We start from the raw sequence: 25,400 nt of genomic DNA on the forward strand, positions 1-25,400 counted from the left end.
TCACGGATTGGTGGACTCCTCAGAGGCCTGCATGCTGGCTCGGGACTCGAGGCGCAGAGGTCTTGGGTGCCGGGTGGGCCCTGGGGCCTGCTGGGCGTCCCTTGGGGGTGGCGTCAGTGGCGGGAGCAGGGGCAGGGGTGGCAGCGATGGAGGCCGAGCTGGCATCGCAGGCGGGGGCCTGGAGGCGGCCGAGCGCACCCTGGCGTGGGGGTGCTGGGCTGGGAGAGGCAGGAAAGTCGGTGATGTGTCCCAGGAACATGCTCCAGGGAGGCTGGCCGGTGGGGTCCTACTTACTAAGGAGCTGAGAAGCTACCATACTAGAAGTGGTTTCCCACGGCTCAACCAGTTCCAGGTACCCTAAACTTCCCGGGGGAGGGGTGACCCCAAATAAATGACGCCAGAAATGGACGCTGAACCGGACATGGATCTGGAGTCCAGGATTGGGGGGGCCCAGCTCCACACTGTCCGCCCGCAGAGCGGGGCTGAGGATTGCAAGGGCTAACGAGGGAGAAATTGCGTGGGTGACCGCGCCCGCAGATCCCTGGTGCATGGCGAGAGGAATCCGAGGGGTACCCCCAGCCTGGCTCATGGGGCCCCAGGCAGATAGGCCCCGGAGAACGAAGAGGCTCCGTATCCCACCCCAGCAGCTAGTTAGACACCTGCGGACAGACCCTGGTCCTCGGCCCCTGGGATGGGCACCAGGGCCAGGAAACCCCGCTGAAAGGCAAACTAGGGACCCAGGGTGGCTGGAGGCCATGGCCAGGAAGCCGGGTGCTGGGTAGGGGCCACTCAAGGGGCCTACTCAGGCCCTGACACAGGGCAGGGGAGAGACGCATGCGATGGGGAGGAGAGCCCCAGGCTGGGACTGGGGGGCACCGGAGACCCTGCCAGAACCCCAGCTGGGCCAGGGCGTTAGGAGGGCAGATACTCACGGAGGTAGATGGGACCATAAAAGGTACTCGGGCGTTCACGATCATACAGGTTGCGAGCTGGGGGGTGTGGAACCTTCACAGCTTCGTGGAAGAGAAAGGGGAAGAAACAGGGCGGGTGAGGGCTCAGTTCTTGTAGAGTTCGGCCCCCCTCCCAGAGGCCCCGCCCCTCCTGCAAAGGCCAGAGCTCCCGAGGTTCCCCAGACCGGCCCCGCCTCCTCCACACACACACCTGCCGCGCTGCCCCTGGGGAAGCCTCCCCCTCCCACATTCCCGAGTCTAGAGTTTCTCAAGGCATAGATAACCCCGCTGGGGCCAGACCGCTACTGTGCCCCCACCCCCACCTTCCCGTCCCTCATCAGGGGTGTATGAATTTTTTTCTTTGAAGTAAAATTCATATTCCACAAAATTAACCATTTATTTATTGACTTTTAAGATTTATTGATTTGACAGATGGAGAGAGCACAAGCAGGGCGAGCAGCAGAGGGAAAGGGAGAAGCAGGCTCCTTGCTGAGCAAGGAGCCTGATGCGGGGCTCGATCCCAAAGCCCCGGGATTTTGACCCCAGCTGAAGGCAGACTGAACCACCCAGGCGCCCCACCATTTATTTAAAAAAACTTTTTTTCTTGAGTAATCTCTATGCCCAACATGGAGTCAAATTCACAACCCCGAGATCAAGAGTCACATGCTCCACCAACTGAACCAGCCAGGCACCCCACAAAATTCACCATTTAAAGCAAGCAATTCAGTGACATTAAGTTCATTCACAGTGGTGGGCACACACCACCTCTACCTAATTCCAGAACATTTCATGCCCCCCAAGAAAAACCCTGTACCCACGAAGCACTCCTTCCCGATCCCCCCCCCCCCCCGCCCCCAGGCCCCTAGCCCCTAGTGGCGCGGAACGTGCTCTTTGTCTCTGCAAACCATGCCTGTTCTGGACCCTTCACAGACCCAGGGCTGTGCAACATCTGGCCTCTTGGGTCTGGCTCCAAACTTCATGCTTGAACCCAAGGCATCGCCTTTCTCCGTGTCCAGCCAAGAATCCACGACTGGCCCCCCAGACCAACGTGTGCACAAGAAGAGGGGAGTCCATGGGGGCGGGGGGAGGCTGTTAAGAGTGAAGACGCAGGGGAGGGCCCAGGCCTGGCCCCTCAGGACAAGTTACGGGGGCACCAAGCTCCTCCCAGTAAAGGACACAGGATGGTTCCTTCTGCCTGGAGACAATGTCCTTCCCTGGGTGTCCTGACAATTCCCGCTTTGAATGTCCTTTCTTAAATAAATATTTATTTATTTATATCTCATGGTCCCTCATGGAGTAAAAACCCTAAGGGGGCGGCAACTTCATTTTGTCCACGTCGGGTGTCCCCAGTGCTATCCACAGTACACGCAGCACCAGTAAGGGGTGTAAGGGAGTGACCAGCCGACAGACCAGGGCCCTGAGGCAGCGGGGCCAGCAATGCGGAGTCTCCCTTCTAAGGAAGAACTCACCATCAGCCAGTAGCCTCCTCGTGCTGGAGCCTCTGGGCTGTTGGCCGCTCACAGCCTGGCCAGGGCTGGGGAGTGTTGGCTCAGAAGCCCCCCACCAGGCTGGCCTGGACCGTATCAGGTCTGCTTACTATCTGAGGGTCTCTGCTGGCTCCCTCCAATTCCTCTCTGCTCTCTGTTACCCCCGCCCACCCGCCAGCCCAAACCTCTTGAATTCCTAACTCTGTCTCAAGGTCTCCATCACCCGTTTCTTGAGCCTGAACAAAGATCTAATTCCAGTGTATTTCATGGGTTCTGGGTAAGATCAAATGCCCAGTGAAGGGGTACCCCGAGGCCCCCGCTCTGATCACCAGGTGGCACCTGGATCCCTCCACAGGTCTGAGAGTGTCTCACCGCAACCCTGCCAGGGGAGGGATGTGGGCCCAGGGCAAAGTTTCAAAATCAAGACCCAGTGAGCCTTGGAAGCCTAGCTCTGACCCAACGCTCTCCCTGAGGTCCCACCAATGCCTTGGACTCTAAAAGTCAGAACCCGAACTCGCCACCTGACCCTGACACCTGCTCCTCCCAAGCCCTCCTCTGCGGCTTCCCCACCTCTGCAGAAGCCAGAAGCCAAGGAGCTGGGAGCCTCTCAACAGAAGGGGACCCTAAGCTCTGGCAGATGAGAACGGTTCCCCCAGGGCTTCGAGGCAGGCACAAAGCACGGAGAGATCCCCAGGGGTGGGAGACAGCCGGGCTCACTGACAGATGGACAAACAGTTCTGAGAGGCTGGGGACAGGGGCAGACAGGGGACAAGCCATCCCTGCCCCCCTGCCCCTGCCACACACACACACACACACACACCAGATTGGCCAAGGAGTCTGGACTTGGAGCACAATGCCCCTGAGATGCCCCAGTCCTAACCCTTAGAACCTAGGATCCTGAATCATCCAGATGGCCCAGTGTCATCGCAAGGCTCTGAAGAGGGAGGCCAGAGAGTCAGAGTCAGAGAAGGGGAGGTGAGGACAGAAGTGAGGTCGGAGCGAGGCATCTTGAGCTGGAGGAAGAGGCAAGGAACGCAGTAGGCTCCTGGCAGGTGGAAATGGGGAGGAAACAGAGTCTCCCCTAGAGCCAGCCCACTGCTGGAGCCGAGGATTGGGGTTCCCCATAGGAACCAGCTGGAATGGGGGTCTTGATGCTGCAGCAAGCAGAATGACTGATTCCATATGTCCCCCACTAACCCAACCATCACCTACCTGGGACAGTAAGACAGTAAGGCCTCCAGGGTCTGTCCACATCTCTTTATCATTCCCAACCCCTTCCCAAGCTTCACCACAAACAGACTCACCTTCCTGAGTTCCAACTGTGCCTGGCTTCCAGCCACCACAGGATCTTTGCACCTGCTATGCCCTCCACCTGGACTGCTCTCTTTCCAACTGTCCCCTTGACCCAACTGTCCCCTATTCCATCATCAGAGGCCTCTCCTTGGACTGACGTCCTTCTCATAACTCTCCCATCCCCAGTCCAGCATCCCTCCTTCGTGAGGCCATCTGGCACCCCTGCCTAGGCCAGCATGCTTTGTCTCCAGGGTCCTCCCCTCAGGTCAGCTATTCACTGGTGTTCCAAACAATGGGCCCTCACCTTCAGGTTATTTGCTTACAATCTGCTTCTTCCGCTTGTGTGGAAACCCTGGGATGACAGCCCATCTTTCTTTGTTCCCCCTCTGCCACCTGACTGGTACAGTGCCTGGCATACAGTAGAACCCCATTTCTGCAAGTGGCTGTGTAAGGATGTCCCAGTCTGGGATGGGCCAGCTCTGAGGCCTGCCTGCAACGCCTCAGACTCCCCAGCAAAGCCAGGACATCTAGGACAGGGGCTCCCAGGAAGTCCTGACTCTTCTCACCTGCCAGCTCCTTCTCAACGCTGGTCAAAGGCCGTGCCCCATCCTGGCTGGTCATTCGGCCCTTGTACAGGATGCCGTCCACTCCCAGAATGTCCACCTCGGCCTGTTAGATGGCCCAGACCCCAAGTCAGGGAGTGTCCTCCCCTGCCTCTCCAGTACATACAGGGGCTCAGCAGGCAGAGCACGGCGCCCCCATGGCTCGCCCACACCCAGGGTGTTTGCCATACTCACGGTGTCATAGTCCAACACTTCGGGGTCCCCATAGGGGTAGAGTGTTGACAAGTCATAGGAGTTGAACTTGAGGCTGGCATTGCCAGGGCCATCTCCCCAGTCTTTCGGGGACCCCAGCGAATCCAGATTCCTGTCCCGGTCTCCAAGGTCCTGGAGCTGCTGTAGCCGCTGGTGTTCCCTGAGGTAGGCAGACACGACAGCAGCCGCTGGGAGAACCCCCTGCCCCAGCAGCATCAGGATGGACCCAAGGGCCTGCCCAGTGGCAAGGTAAGACTGGAATTTCTTCCAGCTTGAGTTTGTGGGGGGCACTTTGGGCTAGTGGGTGGGTACGGACAGGTGTAGTTGGGACAGAAGGGAAAAACCAAGGCTATTCTCCCCCAGATCCAGCCACCCCTGGGGACCCCGGTCTGGCCCAACGAAGGCTTTTAACCTGTGATCTCAAGGAGGAGTCAGGCATAGGGAGGCGGGGGTGCAGGCCCCCGTGGCTCTCCCCTTTATGTGGCTGCGACTGCTGGTCAGCCATCATCCCCCCACCTGGCCAGAAGGACCTCAGGCCAGGGTGCATGAGGCAGCCGCAGAGGGGGGGATGTCAGGAGGTCGAGGGTGGGACCAGGACCCAGGGAGCCCGCCAGGTGCTCTGGGAAATGCAGGTATGGGCAACCAGCTCCGCCACTTACTACTTGTGACCTTGGGCGGGGGGCTGAAGTTCTCTGAAACTTAGGTCCTTCAACTACAAAACCTGGCCATGACAGAATACACCTCAGAGGGCGGGCTGAAGGATTCACCGAGGGTGGCTGGGGCAAAGTGCTCAGCGCAGTGAGGCCGGGGGCCCTTGCTTGCTTCCTCCTGCTGGAGGGTGGCCCATCCAGCCTAGCTCACAGCAGTGGTGAGATTTAAATGAGAACCCTTCCCTCTCCCCGGCCCCCTGCTGCCCCAGTCCCCTCCCCAAACGGCCTCCTTGCAGATGGCCGGCAATGCCCTGGGACCAGAGCTGGCCTCTCTGCAGGGCTACGGCTCCTGCGGGCCGCTGGGGCAGGCCCCCAGCGCACTCACCTCATCTGCTGCCGCTGCAGGTACTCATAGGTATTGGCGCTGGCCGGCCGCAGCCTCGAAAGCAGGTGGGCTTTGCGGATGGTGATGAGCTGCCTGTTGGAGGACAAGAGTTCCGTGGGAGGTGCAAGTGGCCAGCAGACAGTCCCAGGCTCCCTCCTCCTCCAGGAAGTCCACCACCCTTCACCCCATCCTTCTCTCTGGAGATGTCCATGTCCCCGCTGGGCTCAGGGCTCAGAAAAGTCCCAGTAATCTTCAACCGTCATAAAGAACAACCGTTCTGAGTATAAAACTAAAAGCCAGAGCAGACAAATCCTAAAAACAGAACATGTGCAGATCTGAGTTTCCCAGGGGCTGGGGGAGGGGATGGGGAGTGGCCGCAGATGGGGCTGGGGTTTCCTTCTGGAAAGCTAGTTAAAACACTCTGGCCCTAGAAGTGGGGCGGGGTGAGGGGGGTTGCACAATATGGTCAATGCCCCTGACCTGCCCACTTTAAAATGGTCGATTGTGTTCTGTGTATTTCACATTCACAAAAAAGAAAAAGGAAATATAATCTCTGAGCAGTGGGAACTGCTGTACACCTTGAGCTGAGAGGTGGTTATAAAGGTGTGCACACGTATAGAAATCATCAGTTTGCACCGTAAATATTTACATGCTTTACTGTGTTATTTAAGCCACAATAAAATGTTAAGGTGATACATATTATCAGCATTTTAAAAAGGACAGAGAGGGGCGCCTGGGTGGCTCTGTGGGTTAAAGCCTCTGCCTTTGGCTCAGGTCATGATCCCAGGGTCCTGAGATCGAGCCCCGCATTGGGCCCTCTGCTCAGCGGGAAGCCTGCTTCCCCCTCTCTCTCTACCTGCCTCTCTGCCTACTTGTGATCTCTGTCAAATAAATAAATAAAAATCTTAAAAAATAAATAAAATAAAAAGGACAGAGAAGCACAAACACAAAAAGCTCGATAACCATGTGACAAATATTTTTATATGTGTCCTTCCACTAATTTTCTGTGTTTATGTATTTTTTTTAAAGATTTTATTTATTTGACAGAGATCGCAAGTAGGCAAAGAGGCAGGCAGAGAGAGGGGGAAGCAGGCTCCCCGCTGAACAGAGAGTCCGATGCAGGGCTCGATCCCAGAACCCTGGGATCATGACCTGAGCCGAAGGCAGAGGCTTTAACCTACTGAGCCACCCAGGCGCCCCTGTATTTTTTTTTTTTTTAAGATTTTATTTATTTATTTGACAGAGAGAGATCACAAGTAGGCAGAGAGAGTGAGAGGGAAGCAGGCTCCCTCCCGAGCAGAGAGCCCGATGCGGGACTTGATCCCAGGACCCTGAGATCGTGACCTGAGCCGAAGGCAGTGGCTCAAACCACTGAGCCACCCAGGTGCCCCCCCCTGTATTTTTTTTTAACAAAAATAGGATCATGGGCAACCCCTTCGGGTCCCCTCCCTCCTTGGGAGCTTTGTGTTATTACTTTGCTACGGTTCAGTAAACCTTGCTAAAAAAACAAAACAAAAATAGGATCATAACACACAAACTACTTGACTTTCTCATTTAAGTTATTGTGAACAATCTTCGAGGCCACTAAATAACTCTTCCATGACTGTGCCATCCAATATGACAACCACTGGACACCGGTGGCTATTTAAATTTATGGTTAAATTCAAATAAATTTAAAATTATGGTTAGATTTAAATAAATTTAAATAAGAGGTAAAAGTCCGGGGGCACCTGCGTGGCTCAGTGGGTTAAGCCTCTGCCTTTGGCTCAGGTCATGATCTCAGGATCCTGGGATCGAGCCCCGCATGGGGCTCCCTGCTCAGCAGGGAGCCTGCTTCCCCCCCACCTCTGCCTGCCTCTCTGCCTACTTGTGATTTCTGCCAAATAAATAAATAAAATCTTAAAAAAAAAAAACCAACAACAACCCTGTGGGAGTGTTGTTGGTGGTTCTTCGAAGAGTTCACCATTGAGGGACCCCAGGACCCATCTCTTCCACCGCCTCCAGGTTTATACCCAAAATACCTAGAAGCAAGGTGTTCGAGCCACTCTGCGTACACGCACGTTCACAGCAGCACTGATCACAACAGCCAAAAGATGAATCAACCCAAATGTCCATCAGCGCGTAAGTGAGTAAACAAAATGTGAGCGGCTCCCACAACGTGGTATGATTCAGCCCAAAAGATGGAGGGAGGCCCTGACACCTGCCGCAATGTGGATGAAACTTGAGAACACCATGCTCAGAGAGGCCAGAACCGGCTCATCGGTGGGATGACTTATTTTGTGTGGAGTGTCCAGAACAGGCAAATCCACAGGAACAGAAAGTCGGTGGTTGTTTAGGGGCCAAGGGGAGGAGGCAATGGCATGGGGGCTGCTCATGAGTCTGGGGTTTCCTTGCAGGGAGATGAAAATGCTTTGGAATTAGAAGTGATTGTTGCAGATCATCGTGAGTGTGCACCAAATAACACTTAACCGCTCCCTTTAAGATGGTGTGTGCACGGGAATTTCACCTAAATAAAAAGTATTAAGCTCAAAATACACTCTGCAAGGAAGTCCCACAAAGTTCATCTTTCCCCCTGTTTCCTTCTATCCTTTTGCTTTTGGAGTCGACCTTGACCCTGGGACACAGCGGGAGCCAGGCAGGGCTGGCAAAGGAGGGGATGCCGGTGCCCCTGCCCGGGACGGGGAGCAAATGAAATAAAGGGTACGGAATGATGTATACGGGGTGGACGAACAGGTGAGTGACGGACCTAGAACCTCCGCTGGAGCGTAGGTGGGGAACCCAGAGAAGGTGGGCGTGGGCGCCCCCTGGCGGCGGTACTCACGGGCCCGTCATCAGCTCCACCGGCCGGTCGCAGGAGATGCATTTCACCCGCTCAAACAGTTTCCTGCAAGACAGCCAGCCATCAGCTGCTGCACGGTGGGGGCAGGTCTGTCTGTGCCTCAGGGTCAGGACTTCCCTCCACACCCCACTCCCCCTCTGATCTGGCCCTGCTCAGCTCAAGTTCACTCCGCTGCCCCCTGCTATCCTGTGGCTCCCAGAGACACAGGTGGAGGCACAAGGTGTGTAGTTTAGGTTCCTGCCGCAAACACAATGGAGGTCTTTAAAACCAGGGGCATTCTGGAAAGCTACCCTTCACAAGGGATACTGGGAGAGATGAGGGGTCATCTGAGGACAGGAGACCCTTCCCTCCTCAACGCTGAGTCCCCCTCTGCCTGGGACTCTATCAGGATGGGGTCGGGGGACATGGCAACAGGGCTCTAGACCCAGAACCCCAGGCTCCCTGTGAGGCCTTGCATGGCCCCTACCCTCCATGAGCCTTCGTTTCATTCGTAGCAAGAGGGCTTTGGAGCAGATGTGTCCTTGCAGCCCCTGGACAGCCAAGGCCAGAGCCCCTGGGGACCCTCATTCCCATTCCACCTTCACCCCCTCCCCCAAGCTGGAAGTCCCACCCCTTCTCCCTGGGTCCACACACATCTGGAATCCTCCCAGAATCTGCTGGGATGCCCCTCTGGTTTCCTCTCTGGAGAGAGGGTCTCCCCCACCCCTGGGAGCTGCACCCCTACCCAGGAGGGGCTCACTTCCTAAAGCCGGCAGCGCTATCAGGGTCAAATCGGAGGCCTTCAATCAGGAGCTTCCTGAGTACTTTCCAGATCTCATCCATGTCTTTCTTCAGACCATTCAAATCACTGTGGACCAGCTGCAAACAGCCAAAGGGAAGAGAAGAGCGTTTAGTCTAGTCGACTCATTCACACCCCGCTTCCCGCAGCAAAGTTACAGAGAGTGTAACAAGATTAAGCTGAAACAGTGAGGGGGTCAACGCAAGGGAAAAGACGAAGCTTAGGACAAGGTTCATCCACCTAATGCATGCTGTTAGAGTTGCAAAGTGAGCTCCAAACCCCCGGGGTAGGCACCCACTAATCCAGTTCTTGCCATTGGATTTGCCTGTTCCGGGCATTTCGTACAAATGGAATCACACCATCTATGGCCTTCAGTGTCTGGCTTCTATCACTCAGCATCACGTCTGCAAGGGTCATGCCGGAGTGGCAGCATGAATCAGAGCTTCATTTCTTCTTATGGTCGAATGACATTCCATTGGATGGATAGACCACAATTTGCTTATCCATCGATCTGTTGATGGACTTTGGGACTGCTTCCATTTTTGGGCTGTTATGAGTAATGCTGCCACGAACATTCACTCTCACATGGAGTAGGGCTGGCCTGTGGAACCATGGGACGCTATGGAAATGATGCGGTGTGGCTAAGTCATGGAAGACAGTGCAGCTTCTGTTGGGCTCTCCTGGGTCACTCGCTCTGGGGAAGTCGGCTGCCATGCTGTGATGGTGCTCAGGCAGACTTGAGAAGTCTGAGTGGAAAGGAAGTGAGGCATCTTGCTGACGGCCACCGGAGGTGCCATCTTGGAAATGGCTCTTCAGAGGACTGAAGTCCCAGATATCATCTCGACCACAGCCATATGGGAAATCTGAGTCCCTCAGCTAAGCTGCTCCCTAATTCCTGACCCTCAGCAACTATGAGGACTTGTCGTTTCAAGGTGTCACACTTCAGGATTACTTGTTACGCAGCAGGTGATGGCTGCTACGGGGTACTCACCTTGGTGCTCAGGTCCTTGGTCAGCTGCTCCACATCTTTCTTCCAGTCATCCTCGTGGGTCACGACCCTGAAGAGCATCCCCTGAATCATCTCATTCAGCTCTGTCGCCACCGTCTCTAGGTCGGCTCGGCTTGCCTTGCCTGCCAGGGTGCTCCTGTCGGCTTTCTAGAGACACAGGGGACTCAGGGAGCCAGGGCTGCTGGGGCAGGAGCAGGAGGAAGCTGGGGGATCAGACCGCTCTGGTCTGTGTTTTTTACTCCAGGACCCTGAATGCCCAGCCTTGGTTTAAATTCAACCTTGGGGTCTAATTGGCTCAAACGTGACTGTCAGGTCTAAGCCAAGGTCTTCCTGTGTATGGAGAAGCTGGTGCATGATTTTTAAGTTCACATAATAAATTGTCATTAATCCTGAGTCACTGAAAATAGAAGTTGACAGGACAACTTTGGAGAAGCTTCCCCAGCCCTTCTAAATGAGAAAGATGAAAGGAAACTGTGGGAGGTTCTCTGCCAGGTTTTGTCTTGACTGGATGATTCCATTCCCCTGGGTGGGAGAGCTGGGCTCAGGATGGACAGGCAGGAGGAGAGAGGAAACTCTGCTCACTCATCTCTTTCTTCCTTTTTAAATATTTTATTTCTTTTAGGGAGAGAGCATGCATGAGCACAAGCATGAACTCAAGCATGATGGGGTGGGGCGCAGAGGGAGAAGCAGACTCCCCACTGAGTGGGGAGCCTGATGCGGGGCTCCATCCCAGGACCCTGGGATCACGACCGGAGCCAAAGGCAGACGCTTGACTGACTGAGGCACCCAGGCGCCCCCACTCACCTCTTTCAACTCCTGCTCCATTGCACTTTTGTCCACCTTGTGCATTTCGAGGTTTTTAATTTGAGCATGGACAATCTAAGAACAGAAGCAAAAGGCATGTTTGCCATCCCTGGAGGCCTTCGGATAACATCTTCCTCCCATGTCCGCCCTTGCCACGTGCTAGGAAGGGACAATAGGGCCAGGTGGCTAGCAGGTAGGGTGGGCACACCAGGTGTGGACTCCAGGTGCCCAGATCAGAAGGGAAGGAACGTGAGCGTTGGGACCAGGTGTCCCCTTGGAGGTGGCATCATAGGAACTTGGCTGCACATGGAGGCAGACTTGAGGAAGGAGAATGTAAACCATGCTACCCTTTGGTTCCCTGGAAGTTTAAGGCAAGTTCAGCTCGTATCTGTAATGGGGTCCGGTGAGACCTGAGTCTATTTATCAACCAAACACTTACATGCCACACAGGCTGTGCCTCAGTGTCAGAGGAAAACTCTTATATCCCATCCCCCACTCCATGAGGAACCAGCTCTGCCCATTAACTCTGCACGCTCTCTACGTACTGCACCCTCCCTGCGACAGTAGCAGCAGCTAACCTGCTTGGGAAGAGTCTCAGAGCCTCACACCTCCTGAGCCATGTCCCCAGAAGGTGAGGTCATGTTTCCTCCAAAGCTAGAAACAGGCTTCTGCTTCTCGCTTTGTATCTGGTTTCCCTCTCACCCTCAGGAACAGAGTCCCCAAACTTTCAGCTGGCACCTGGCAGCCCAGAACCAAGAATTCATTTCACACCCCCCTTTATAGCTCAGTATGACCCGCTGGGGTGTAAATGAAAGTGGGTAGGAAGTAGGTAGGAAAAATAACTATTTAATGAAGTATGCCCTCTTTGCTGCTGGCTTGAATGTAGAGATAATGTCTGGAGCGCCAGCAGCCATCTTGTACCTTGAGGTGAGCTTAGGAATGAAAGTCATGCACTGTGGAGTTCTACACCACCTCTGGACCAAGTTTCTTGAATGTGAATGGGAAATAAACTTACACCTGGTTTAAGTCAGTTATTTTGGGAGGAGGTTATGTTATCTGAAGTTGAACCTAAGTCTAATAAATGCCAAGTTCCATCACATCCAGAAGATGGGTCCCAAGGTCTAGAACGGGAAGTGGGGGTATGGAAAGAAGGCCCTGTTCTGGCCTCAAGTCATGCTGCTTCCTCCAACCCCACAACAGCGGGGAGCCCTGACCTTTTGGAATCATCAGGCCCAACATTAATATTTACATCTCCACTTGGCTCTTTCTAGTTAATACCTAAAAACAGGGGCACCTGGGTGGCTCAGTGGTTAAAGCCTCTGCCTTCAGCTCAGGTCATTGTCTCAGGGTCCAGGGATCGAGCCTGGCATCGGGCTCTCTGCTCAGTGGGGAACCTGCTTCCCCCTCTCTCTCTGCCTGCCTCTCTGCCTACTTGTGATCTCTGTCTGTCAAATAAATAAATAAAATCTTTAAAAAAAATACCTAATAATAAAAAGGAGTGATTAGCCGGGATCTTCTAACTTCTACTGCTGGGGTTACCCATGTACTGGGTTGATTAATGTCTTCCCCAAAATTCACACCTGCCCAGAACCTGTGAACGTGGCCTTATTTAGAAATAGGGTCTTTGCAGATGTACTAGTTAAGATGAGGTCATACTGGGTCAGGGCAGGCCCTAAATCCATTGACTGGTGTCCTTAAAAGGAGGCGATGTGAAGACAGACACCCAGAGAAAAGAGGGAAGCAGAGATTGGCGGGAGGTGGCCATAAGCCAGGGAATGCCTGGAGCCACCAGAAACTGGAAGAGACAAGACTCCTCCCCTGGAGCCTTCGGTCAAGCAAGGCCCTGCCAATGCTTTGATTTCAGGCTTTTAGCCTCTAGAACCGTGATGGACCGGGTCCCTAGTGTTTTAAGGAATGCAGTTGACGATCATTTCTTATGGGAGCCACAGGAAACAAACACATCCAGTCAGTGGCAGCACAAAGCCAGGCCTACCTAAAGCACAGCCATGCCCTGAACCCCAACAGCAGGCCGCCTCCCAGCCACGTGAGCCTGGCTGGCTTCTGGGCCTGGATCTGTTTCCTGCTCTTTCCTGGGGCACTAATCCCCCACCTCTCCCAGAGCCTGGAGAGACAAGAAGTGGCATCTTCTGGCTAATTATGGCAGAGTCAGCACTCAGTAGCCACTGGCCGTCTTATCCGCGCCCTCCCGCACCAAGACCAAACTCCGAGGATCACTGCTTGTTCCAGGAAGGGTCTTGGAATGCAGCCTCGGGCTTAGGGGAAGACCCTTGTTCCAGTGCAAAACGCAAATCATGTTTTCCGTAAGGTCCGTGAAAAAGAGTTCTGCCCCCACTGATTTTTTTAGCTGGGTTCTCGGTGGGAAATTCTCTGAGAGAAGCATGCCAGGGACGGAAACATTTCCATTTTGACTGGATGGTGAGGGCGTGGCTACACAAACAGGCAGATGTGGACCCAGACCTTAGACTTACGACTTGAGCATTTTACGGTGTATAAATTACACTCTGGTTAAAAATAAACAAATACACCGCTGCCCCACCCCCCGCCGCCCCGAAGGGCCTGGATGGTGACTGTCTTGCTGCCAGCCGTCAGCCGGGTGCCTGGTGCAAAGTGGAGGCGTGTAGCACGGGCTGAATGACTCGGTGAATGAATAAGAGTGTTTCTCGTGCCACCTGCTCTGTTCCCGACGCTTCTCACGGGCATCCAGGGAAAGCAGCGGCCGCCGCGTTTCTTCACAGCTCCAGATGTTGCAAGAGAACCACAGCGTTTCTCTGGCCTCCCTCGTTTCTCCAGGACAGGCTCCCCAGGGCTGCTGATTTCTTATCGCCTGTATTCATTTAGGGAATATTTAACGAAGTGTGTGCTGTACACAGAACCCTGCTCCAGGTCCTTCCAGGGTTAACTTTGAGAAGCAACGGATTCCTGTTGGCACAGGGGCGGGAAGCACAAAGGCTGACTTGTTCCGTCTGGCACTGTTTGGTCGGGCCTTGGCCTCTGCAGTTCCCCTCAACAAGCAACAGCTACTTGGAGGCAGACGGTGAGATGGTCCCTGCTGCGGCGTAGGATGGAGACAGAGTGCTGGGCACACACGACATGTGCCCCAGGCACTGGCTCTGGTCTCCATGGGGAGGGCCCCCGAACCGAACGCCGGACAGACGGGAACAGCAGCCCAGCTTCTCTGCAGGGCGGGGGCAGTGAGGGCCCGGAGCTGGCGGGAGACAGGGAGTTCCCAGTCTCGGCATCCACCAAGCCTGCGGCCCCTCTGCCCACAGCCGGCACCCTTGCTCAGGCTAGGAAGGGGCTCCCCCTTCAGGAGTTCTTTCCGTTCCAAGTCGCCCTGTGTGTGTCCCAGCCTGATTCCTATGTGTCACAGTCTCGGGAGGGGGAGACAGGCTTTCCTCTTGTGCCTCCTATATCCTAAAGGATCCTGCCAATAGCCCTCTGACTTGGAATCAGAAGCCCCCATGGAAACCATCTCCAATGGTTCTGTGTGGGCTTTCGTCTCTTACTCTCTGAGGGAAGGTCATCTCCTCCTGCTGCGAATGACTCAGAGTCCTCCTCCAAAGGTTGGGGACACCTCTGAGACAAGGCTCAGAATGGACTGGTCCTGAGGACCATCAGGGCAGGGACGTCGTCAGGCCAGGTGAGTCAAACGCTCCAGGCCCAGGGGAGGGGGTGTTGGGCCAGGTGAGCCCCAGCAAGGCGTTCTATGCCTGTCCATGAAATTGCAGTGTCAGCAAATCTGCCGTTCCAGAAAGATACCCTGCCCCTCCCCCACTCCTGGTCCCTGTGCTGAGAATTCACAAACGAGTTGGGTTAGGGGAAACGTTACAAGCCTAACAGTTGATGCAAGAAACCCTCTTATTCATTCTCTGATTCTTTCAGCACATTTTGAGAATTTGCTCCGCGCAGGACACCCTTCTGGGGGCGGGTGACAATGTCTGTGACACAGACATTGCTTGGGCCCTCTGGTTTATACGTTTGGAGGTGGAGGTGGGCGTGGTGGGATTGTTTGTTTCCACTGAAGTGTAATTCACAGAGTAAAATGCCAGTGCCCAGTCCCTGGTTTCCCCACCTTCAGTGGATCAGTGAAACCCTTGGGGAGGGTCTGAATGTCCAAACATTTGGAGAACTACCCTGCAGCTGCCTGCCCGAACCCCCAGACCTTTAAGTCATCCAAGTGAATCTGGAGTTTCTCCACTGCCCTGTCCAGCACGATGTGGTGATGTTTTATCTTCTCTATCTGGTGGCCCCAAATTCTCTGGAGTTCCTCTTCCTAAGAGGGGGAGACATGGACACAAAAGGCCTCTGCCCCTAAGGTCACCATGGCTGGGGAGGGGCATCGAGAGTGTACCAGGCCAGTGTGTCTCTTGGACCTGCCACCTCGGTGGGGCCTTAAAGCCCCCGCCAGGGAAGCCACCCAGGCACAACCCACTGGGACCTCTGCACCCGTCAGGTCTCCCTCTTTGGTCCCACCCACTCCCCCAGGGTGCCTTTCAGCTACGGGACAGACCAACGCTGTCCTGGCTCAGGGCCTCTGCCATCAGCCTGCCTCAAGCTGCTGTCCCATCCCGGAAGCTCTTTCTGCCTGGGGCACACACACCTTCATCCTGGATCTCTGGAGGCTCCCGATCTTTTCCTGCAGCACATCCACTGTCGACCCAAGCTTGGCAGAGGCTCCCAAATTAGCTGAAAGCAAAGGAGGGGTTGGCGATCAGGGGCAAGGATGGGGAAAGAGGCTTCCTCTGGAGTCCCACCTGCTTCTCAAAGGAGTCGCTGGAGGTAGCGTTGTCCAAAAGCAAGAGACTGTGAGCCTGGGGGTCTCTGTGGTCATTTAAAGTTTTCTAGTAGCCACATTCCTTAAACAAATTAAAAAAAAAAAAAAAGGAGGGGTGCCTGGCTGCCTCTGTCAGTTAAGCATCCGGCTCTTGATTTTGGTTTAGGTCATGATCTCAGGATCGTGAGATTGAGCCCTGCGTCAGGCTCCTGTGCTCAGCCAGGAGTCTGAGTCTCTCTCTCCCTCTCCCTCTGCCACTCCCCCAACTTGCGTGCACGCGCTCTCTCTAAAATACATAAATCTTTGAAAAAAATTAAAAAGGAGCAGGTAAAATTAATTTTGATATTTTCTTTAACTCAATATATTCAAAAGTTTCCTTTCAATATGGGATTTAAAAAAAAAGTGAGGGGTGCCTGGGTGGCTCAGTGGGTTAAAGCCTCTGCCTTTGGCTCAGGTCATGATCTCAGGGTCCTGGGATAGAGCCCCGCATCAGGCTCTCTGCTTGGCAGGGAGCCTGCTTCCTCCTCTCTCTGCCTGCCTCTCTGCCTGCTTGTGATCTCTGTCTGTCAAATAAATAAATAAAATCTTTTTTTAAAAAAGTGAGATAGTTTATGTTCTTGTCTTCATCCCAAGCTTTCTGTATCTGACATATGTTTCACACTCAGAGCATGTCTATGCTGGGCCTCGCCCCATGTTGTGGGCCGGACAGCCACGTGTGCCTCCCGGTTATCATATTAGACAGCACAGGCCTAGGGAGGCCCCTCTGGAACTTACTCTCCTCCCAGCAAGGGCCCTGAGCTGGGGTGCCTGGCTGGCTCAGGTGGTAGAGTATATGACTCTTGATCTCGGGGTTGTGAGTTTGAGCCCTGTGTTGGGAATAGACACCGCTTCAAAAACAAGGTCCTGAGCAGAACTACAAAACGCCTTATTTATGAGAGTATATGATGTGCATTATCTCATCACAACATAGAAAGGAGGATTTAACAAAGACAGAGGGGACTTAAAAAAAAAAAAGTATCGTATATCAAGTTCCAGACAAGGTTAAGAGGTAATGGATACACCTAGGAAGGTAGGAGAAATCCAAGCCAAGATACGTTTACCAACGATCTTGAGTCTTCTGAACCAAAATGGCGGCTGGTCAGAGGGAGAATTTGGGCTCCTATGGCTTTACCTTCTAAATTTCAATCTACTACTACCAAAGTCTCAGCTGCACACCAGCACTCACTGAGAGCAACCTAGTTTAGCTGGTTGAAGATCGACGTCTTCTTCTCAAGATCTGTGGAATGGCACCGCCAGTTAGGGGGAACGCCACCTACAGATTGGACTTAATTCAACTACGGCACTTGGCAAGGTGCAAAAAAAAAAAAAAAAAAAAAGACAACGATTCAAATACAAATGGCCTCAGAGTGGGTCCCCTGGGCCACCAGCAGCAGCAACTGCTGGAATGAGTGAGAAATGCAATTCCTGGGCTCTGCCCGACCAACCAAGTCAGACGCTCCAGGGGTGGGGCGCAGCCCGCCCTGCCCCCACCCATGCTGACGGGGGAGGGGAGACACAAGGTTGAAAATGACTGGACAAAGCTGTTCTGGCCTCCACTCCCCTCAGCGAGCACCTTGCCCACCTCGGGCATGAAACGGGAGCGTAAATCTACCGTTTCTACCGCCACCCCGAGAGCCTCCGTGGTCTTTAAGGGCACGTCTGTTTGCCCAGCGGAAGCTCCTAACCCCACACGGACCACATCATCTGGGGTCTGTTCAGTGGGTCGTTCTGGCCAGATCCAAACACGTTAGGCTGTGCTGTACGGGCTGTGGGAAGGGAGTTTTCCAGAGTCATCGTGACGTGCGATCTTCCTTCTCCAGGGCCAGCGCGAGACCCTAACCACCCCTCTCCAATGTGAGAAGACCTCATGGTACATTCGTGGTGAAAGGAGAGACTAGTAAGAGGCAAATGCTGAAGCCAAAGGAATGAACGGCTGATGGCTAATACAGCTTTCGTTGGGGGAACGCAACAAAGGAGACGAGGGACTTCTGGAAGTCTGCAGGGAGGGCGGGCCTGGAGCAGACCGGACCTACCTAGGTAATTCAAGCGCTGCTGAAGGGCGGATGACAGCTGGGCAAACTCCTCCTTCAGGGAGTCGTGTCTGAGGGGCATCTGGGCTATACAGCCCATGGAGTACCTGACGGCCGTCTTCTTGTCTTCAGGGGTCACGGCCTTTTGGGCAGCCAGCATGACCTGGGACAGGGTCCTTTCAGGAGGGAGGCTGGCCACAGTGTACACGGAAGAGAGGTCGTCCTCCAACGCCTTCAAGCCCTCCACCTCTGTGTCCTCCGTTAAAGCCGAGGCCCCACGGGAAGAGCCCGCACCCAGGATGTCTGCGAAGGTCCCTAAGGGCCCAGAAGCAGCCACGGCCGTCGCTATGGTGGCCAATTTGGTGGCAGGGGCATCCCTGACAGCCTTGGCGACAACCTCGGCTCTCCGGGCCGCTGAGGCGGCAGCGGCTGCGTAGGAGGACGCGGCGGCAGCCGCGAGGGCCGCGGTGGTCCTCAGGTGCTGAAGGGCAGGCCGGGGAGCCTTGCTGGGTGCCTTGTCGGGTGTTTCTTTAGGGGTCTCAGCCCTGGGGGCCCCCACCCTGGGGACCCCCACCCTCGGGGCCCTGGCCTGAGGGGCTGGTACATCCTCGGATACATAGTCCTCCTCAGCTTCTGAGACCGCTGGGAGCAGGTGCACATCTGCTTGTGCAGACTGTGACCGCAGCGGAGGGGGCCACGTTGAGCCAAACTCCGGGGCTGGCGGTGGGGCCCTGAAGACCTGGGACTGTGCGGGCTGCAAGAAGTCTGAGTCCCAGAAGGGCCACGTGCTAGCCCTGGACAAGCCTCTGGGAGGAGGCCAGTGTTCTCGCGGTGGGGGCTGAAGCCCTGGGATGGGTGCAAGCCTGGGGGCAGTCCCAGGCTCGGGGGCAACCCCAAGTCCAGGGCCAGTCCCAGGTCTGAGGGCAGGCCAAGGGCCAGGGCCAGGGCCAGCTATGAACGGAGACCAAGGTAGGAGTGGGAACCCAGGTGTCAGACCGGGTGCCAGCACAGGCCCCGGAGCAGGCATGGCCTCGGGCTGTGGTCCTGGTGCGGGCACAGCCCCGGGCTCAACCCCCGGAGGCTGCCCTGGTCCCTGGGCCTCGGTGAGCAGAACATCTTGGGCAGATTCCTCCTCCTGTAGCTGCCCTGGGATCTCATAATGCCAGACGGTCTCCAGTAACATGGGGCTCTGGATGGCCTCTGAGATCTGGACAGGACCGACAGCTTCAAGGTGCTCGGTCTTAGGATGACCTGTCTCTGGGAGCTGCCCCACCAACTGCCACAGGTCTGAATCCTCAATCTGTGTTGGACCAGCTCGTCCAGTAGAAGTTCCCTGCAGAAGAGGGGGTGAGGCTAGCCAGGGCTGCTCCAGGCCAGCTCAGTGGTCACCCTGCCACTTCCAGCCCCCCGCTGCAGCCCCCCTTTTCCTCCTTCACTCACGGGGCCAAACATGGCCTCGTGGAGGCTGCTCCAGAGTACCACGTCCTCGGCTTTGGGGATGGTGAGGATTTTGCTCTGGAGAGCAACCTGGGGGGCAGAAGGGGAGGTTGAGAGTGAGGGGGGATGCCCTCGGGTGGCTCCTCTGTCCACAGGTGCCTTCTAGATTGTGTCCTCTTCCTTATTCTTCCCTGTCCCCAGCACCCCGGGGCAAGAGGTCAGGGGACTGGGAAGGGAAGTGGAGGCTCTCACCACTTCCCGCTGTAGCACACTCATCCTCCTGCTCTGTCCTTTCAGATCTTCAAGCAAAGAATCCATTATTTCTGGCTGCATCTGTCAAATAAGCCAAGTCCATGGGCCAGCGGTGGAGGTTCTGGTCCTGGCCCTGCTTCCCCCACAGCTCAAAGACAAGGACTAAGCTCTAGGTGACTGAGTTGGAGAAGGAAGAACAGATTCTAATGCAAGTGTTTCCTAGTGAGTGAGAAAGGGGTGGAAGAGGGTTTCCTGGGGAAGTAAGTTTGGAAAATGCTGGCCTTAAAAAGTATTCAGTGGGCTTCTACACTGCAGGACTTCTCAGAGCCTTCAGTGGGCAAAAAAATGTACATTAAGAATCTCCAAGAGGTAGGCTGAGGAGGCATTTTTCCCTCCAACAGATCTGTTGAAGGAACCGTTTTAGTGTTTTGGTTTCTTTGGGGTTTTTGTTTTGTTTTGTTTTGTGTGGGTTTTTTTTTTTTAGTGTTTTGTGATGCCCTTTCTTCTCAGAGGGAGCAACCCAGACCAAGTTCTCACAGTTGCCATGACAATCAAATGTGTATACTGACCTGTGAACTGGGGCTAATACATTAAACCCTATCTGGGGGCAAGTTGTAAAATCTTAGCTGCAATTGCAGCCTGTCAGTATTGGCCTCTGAGCCCAGCTCTGACTCACCAATGACTCATGCTTCAGGGACTCTGCATCCTTCTACATCATGGTAAGGAGTGAGTATATACCTGAGTTGATGTCCTTGTGACTCCCAAGGGAGACAGACTGTATGCCTGTGCTAGGTTTATTCTACTTTTCAGGGTGAACAGAGCTTTACAGAATAGGAAAAGCTGTTCTCTTTCTCCTATGTTGCTGGATGGCCAGCCTGGAGTCTTTGGGAATACCTGCCTGAGAATGAAGCCAACCCACAGGAAAACATCACTGACAGAGAGATGTTGATGGAGCACCTAGATGTGGTGGAACCTGAAGGTAACCGTGGACTTTTTAGAAAATGAGACACTAAATTCTCTTCTGCCTGAGCCAGGATGAACCAGGTTTCTGTTATCTACAAATGATGTCCTAACACAGAAGGGTGGAAGCCATGGAGAGTTTAGTGGGATGGGCCAAGTGGCTGGGCCATGTCAAACCCCTTCTCCTGCTCTCATAGCTGTGTTCTTTTTTTTTTTTTTTTTTTTTTAAGATTTTATTTATTTATTTGACAGAGAGAGATCAGAAGTAGGCAGAGAGGCAGAGAGAGAGAGAGAGGAGGAAGCAGGCTCCCCGCTGAGCAGAGAGCCCGATGCGGGACTCGATCCCAGGATCCTGAGATCATGACCTGAGCCGAAGGCAGAGGCTTAACCCACTGAGCCACCCAGGCGCCCTCATAGCTGTGTTCTTTGACAAAAAACAGGCTCCCTAGATGTACCGTCACCCCAACCACCTGAGGTCCAAGCAGCATGGCCAGCATAGAGGATTCTGGAGAGGGTCTACCTTGTCAACCATGTCCTTCAGTCTGTCCAGATCCTCTCTGAGAGTTTCAGTGGTGCCCTTGAGTGCACAAATGTCAGTAAGCAAATCCTGCAGAGTCTTCATGGACTAAAGGGGAAGAAGAGGGGAAAATGTGAAGTTGGGTGTGGCTGGGGGAAAAGGTATGTCAAGTCCAGGAGCTCTTTGTTGTTGGCCATGATCCAAGAAGTCCTCTTGGCTCTACCAAGGCCTGGGCTGGAACACGCTCAGAGGCCAGCAAACGACACCAGAGTCGACAGCCCTGAGCTCTCAGGTGACCTGGGTGGGGCGGAGACAACTCTGCATTTGAACACATTCACTAACCAGGAGTCTCTCATTAAGACGCATGTCAGGACTTTCAGTGAGAGTCACTGGAACATCAGCAAGGGAATTATGATCAGAGTTACACTTCTAAAGGGTCTCTCGGGCTGCATGTGTAGATTGGCCCTGGGAAGGGAAGGGTGGAGGCCAGAGGACCAGTGTGGAAGCCACTGATTGAGCTGAGGGCTCATGGCTCAGCTCCCCCACTGAGTGGGATCATAAATGCATGTTCCCAGGTTTTAGATTCCATAATCATAAAATGAGTCTTAAAAATGTAATGATGAGGGGCACCTGGGTGGCTCAGTTAGTTAAGCATCTGCTTTTGGTTTGGGTCATGATCCCAGGGTGCTGGGCTCGAATCCCAGGCTGGGCTCCTTGCTCAGCAGGAAGCCTGCTTCTCCCTCTGCCTGCTGCTCCCTGTGCTTGTGCTCTCTCTCTCCCAAATAAATAAAATCTTTTAAAAATGTGATGATGAAAAAAAATGTGATGATGTATATGAAAGGCCCAGTGCATAGTTTAGGCATTCAGCTAACAAAAATAACAAACAGCAAGATAGCAAAAATCCTTCTTACCAGTAATTAATTACATGTAAGTGGATTAAACTCTGAGTTAAAAGGCAGACATTGGCAAAATGGATAAGAAAACATAATCCAACCTCATGCTGTCTACAAGAGACACAATGTATGGTCAAAGATACGAATAGGTCAAAAACAAAAAGCCAGTAAAAAATATACCATGCAAGCAATAATCAAAGGGGAACTGGAGGGGTGCCTGGATGGCTCAGTGGGTTAAGCATCTGCCTTTGGCTCAGATCGTCATCCCAGGTCCCAAGTGGGACTCCCTGCTCAGCGGGGAGTCTGCTTCTGCTTCTCTCTCCCTCACTGTTCCCGCTCAGGCTCTCTCTGTCACACTCTTTCTCTCTCAAATAAATAAATAAAATCCTTAAAAACAATGAACTGGCATGGCTATACTAATATTGGATAAAATAGACTCTAAGACAAAAATTGTAGCTAGGAGATACAGGGGGACACTTATAAAGATAAGATGGTCAAGGCGTCAGGAAAATATAATAATTACAAAAATACATATACCTAACAACGTAGCCCCAAAATATATGAAGCAAAAATGGCCATAGCTGAAAGAAGAGATAGGCAATTCAGCAAGAATAGTTGGAGACTTCAATACCCCACTTTCAATAATGAATAAAACAACTAGATAGAATAGGAACAAGGAAATAGATTTGCACAACACTGTTTTTTTTTATTAAAGATTTTATTTATTTGAGAGAGAGAGAAAGTAAGAAAGAGACCATGAGCAGGGAGAGGAGCAGAGGGAGAGGCAGAAGCAGACTCCCCGCTGATCACAGAGCCCAAAGCAGGGCCCAACCCCAGGGCCCCGAGATCATGATCCAAACCAAAGTCAGACACTTAATTGGCTGAGCCACCCAGGCACCCCTAGATTTGCACAACATGATAAACCAACTAGACATAACAGACACCTGTAGAACACTCCATTCAACAATGGCAAGACACACATTCTCCTCAAGCACACAGAGAACATTCTATAGGACAGACTGTATGCTAGTCATTAAAACAAGTCCCAATACCTTTTAAAAGGACTGAAATCATGCAAAATTTGTACTCTGACTACAAAGGATTTAAAGAAAAAAATCAGTGACAGAGGAAACTATTGGAAATTCACAAATAAATGAAAATTAAACAGCACTCTCCTGAATAACCAATGGATCAAAGAAGAGATCATCAACAAAATTAAAAAAAACAAAAACAAAAACAACACTTTGAGATGAATTAGAATGAAAACACACACCAGAACTTATAGGATGCAGGTAAAGCTAACCTTAAGATACTGGGAAAAAGCAGACCAAATTAAACCTGAAGCATGTAGAAAAACTAAAACAATAAAGAGTAAAATGAAAACTAATAGAGAACAGAAAAATAAGAGAGGAAATCAATGAAGCTACAAGCTGGTTCTTTGAAAACATCAACCAAGTTAGCAGATCTTTAGTGAGACCGACCAAGAAAAAAAAGAGAAGAATCAGAAATACAGGAGAGAATATTACTATTGATCCTACAGAAATAAAACCACTTATTAAGGAATGCTATGAACAACCATGGGCCAACAAATTAGTTAAGTTGGATGAAATGGACAAATGCCTAGAAAGACATAAACCACCAAAACTGACTCAAGAAGAAATAGAAAACCTGAATAGACCTAAGTCAAGTGAAGACACTGAAACAGTAATAATAATAATAATAATAATAATAATATAAATAGCACAAAGAGAGTCCCAGGCCCAATGACTTCTATCACACATTTATTTATTTTTATCTTAATCATATTTTTAAAAGGTTTTATTTATTTATTTGCCAGAGAGAGAGCACATGAAAAAGAGAAAGAGTACAAGCAGGGGGAGCATCAGGCAGAGGGAGAAGCAGGCTCCCTGCTGAGCAAAAGTTTGATGTGGGGCTCAATCCCAGGATTCTGGGATCATGACTTGAGCCGAAGGCAGACACTTAACCAACCGAGCCACCCAGGCGTCCCTAAATTTTTATTTTTATTTTTTTAAGATTTTATTTATTTATTTGACACAGAGAAAGATCACAAGTAGGCAGAGGCAGGCAGAGAGAGAGGGGGAAGCAGGTTCCCCGATGAGCAGAGAGCCCAATGCGGGGCTCGATCCCAGGATCCTGAGATCATGACCTGAGCCGAAGGCAGAGGCTTAACCCACTGAGCCACCCAGATGCCCCCTAAAATTTTGTTTTTAAGTAATCTCCACATCCAATGTGGGGCTTGAACTTACAGCCCCAAGATCAAGAGTCACCTGTTCTACCAACTTAGCCAGCCAGGTGCCCCTTCTATCAAAAATTTAATGGAGAATTAATACTAATTCTTCACGGCCTTTTCCAAAAAATAGAAGAATTCCAAACTTACTCTATGAGGCCAGTATTACCCTGGTACTAAAATCAGACCAAGACCTCACAAGAAAACTAGAATATACATGTAAACTGAATCCAATGACAAATAAGAAAACCCAAATAAGGTGGGCAAAAATCTGAACAGGCATTCCTCCAAAGATAATATTCAAATGGCCAATAAGCACATGAGAAGATGCTCAACATTATTAATCATCAGGGAAACAGAAACCACAATGAAATACCACTTCATAACCACAAGGATGCTTAGAATCAAAAGCCAGATAGTGAAGTGTTGGTGAGGATGTGGAGAAATGGTGGGAATGCACAACAGGGTGGGCGTTTTAGGAAACAGCGCAGCAGTTCCTCAGAAGGTTGACCACAGAGTTACCAAATGACCCAGCAAGTCTACTCCTACGTATACACCCAGGAGAAATGAAGACATGTGTCCACCACCTTGTATATGAATATTTATAGCAGCATTATTCATAATAGCCCAAAGTGGGAATGACCCAAATGTCAATCAACTGGCAGACGGGTAAGCAAAACGTGATATATTCAACCATATGAAGGAAGGAAGTACTGATTCCAGAAAGACGACCTCACAAATATGATACTAAGAAAAATAATACAAACAGGGGCGCCTGGGTGGCTCAGTTAGTTAGTGTCTGCCTTTGGCTCAGGTCATGATCCCAGGGTCTTAGGATGGAGCCCAGAGTCCGGCTCCCTGCTCAGGGGGAGGCTGCTTCTCCCTCCCCTTTTCCCTCTGCCCTCCCCTGTCCTGCTCATGGGCGCGCTGCGCTCTCTCTCTCCCTCTCTCTCTCTCTCTCAAAAAAAAAAAAAAAATCCAAACACAAAAGACAACAACTGCATGACTCCATGTATATGAACCACCTAGAATAAACAAGCCTATAGAGACAGAAAGCAGATTAGTGGTTACTTAGGGCTGGGGGTGAGCTGGAATGGGGACTGAATGAACAGAATGGTGATAAAGGGTACAGGGTTTCTTTTGGGAGTGGTGAAAATATTATAAAATTGACTGTAGTGATGGTTGTACAATTCTGTGAACAGACTAGAAACACTGAGTT

At 52.4% G+C, this 25,400-nt stretch overlaps 1 protein-coding gene across 1 annotated transcript in view; it reads right to left on the reverse strand.

Moving 5' to 3' along the window:
- Positions 1–25,400, reverse strand: part of LOC308359645 (uncharacterized protein C16orf96) — a gene marked incomplete at both ends in the record, with an annotated part of 31,195 nt that continues 5,795 nt past the window's right edge. The window contains 15 exons of the mRNA XM_080830853.1: positions 1–218; positions 933–1,013; positions 4,297–4,399; positions 4,528–4,705; positions 5,581–5,673; positions 8,402–8,464; positions 9,159–9,277; positions 10,189–10,353; positions 11,011–11,085; positions 15,194–15,304; positions 15,632–15,717; positions 17,878–19,207; positions 19,315–19,401; positions 19,564–19,644; positions 21,044–21,148. Coding sequence (XP_080686979.1) covers positions 1–218; positions 933–1,013; positions 4,297–4,399; positions 4,528–4,705; positions 5,581–5,673; positions 8,402–8,464; positions 9,159–9,277; positions 10,189–10,353; positions 11,011–11,085; positions 15,194–15,304; positions 15,632–15,717; positions 17,878–19,207; positions 19,315–19,401; positions 19,564–19,644; positions 21,044–21,148 — 2,895 coding nt within the window. The remainder of the gene's footprint in view (positions 219–932; positions 1,014–4,296; positions 4,400–4,527; positions 4,706–5,580; positions 5,674–8,401; positions 8,465–9,158; positions 9,278–10,188; positions 10,354–11,010; positions 11,086–15,193; positions 15,305–15,631; positions 15,718–17,877; positions 19,208–19,314; positions 19,402–19,563; positions 19,645–21,043; positions 21,149–25,400) is intronic.

The sequence above is a fragment of the Martes martes genome, assembly GCF_963455335.1.
Source record: "Martes martes genome assembly, chromosome: 18".
NCBI classification, from domain to species: domain Eukaryota; kingdom Metazoa; phylum Chordata; class Mammalia; order Carnivora; family Mustelidae; genus Martes; species Martes martes.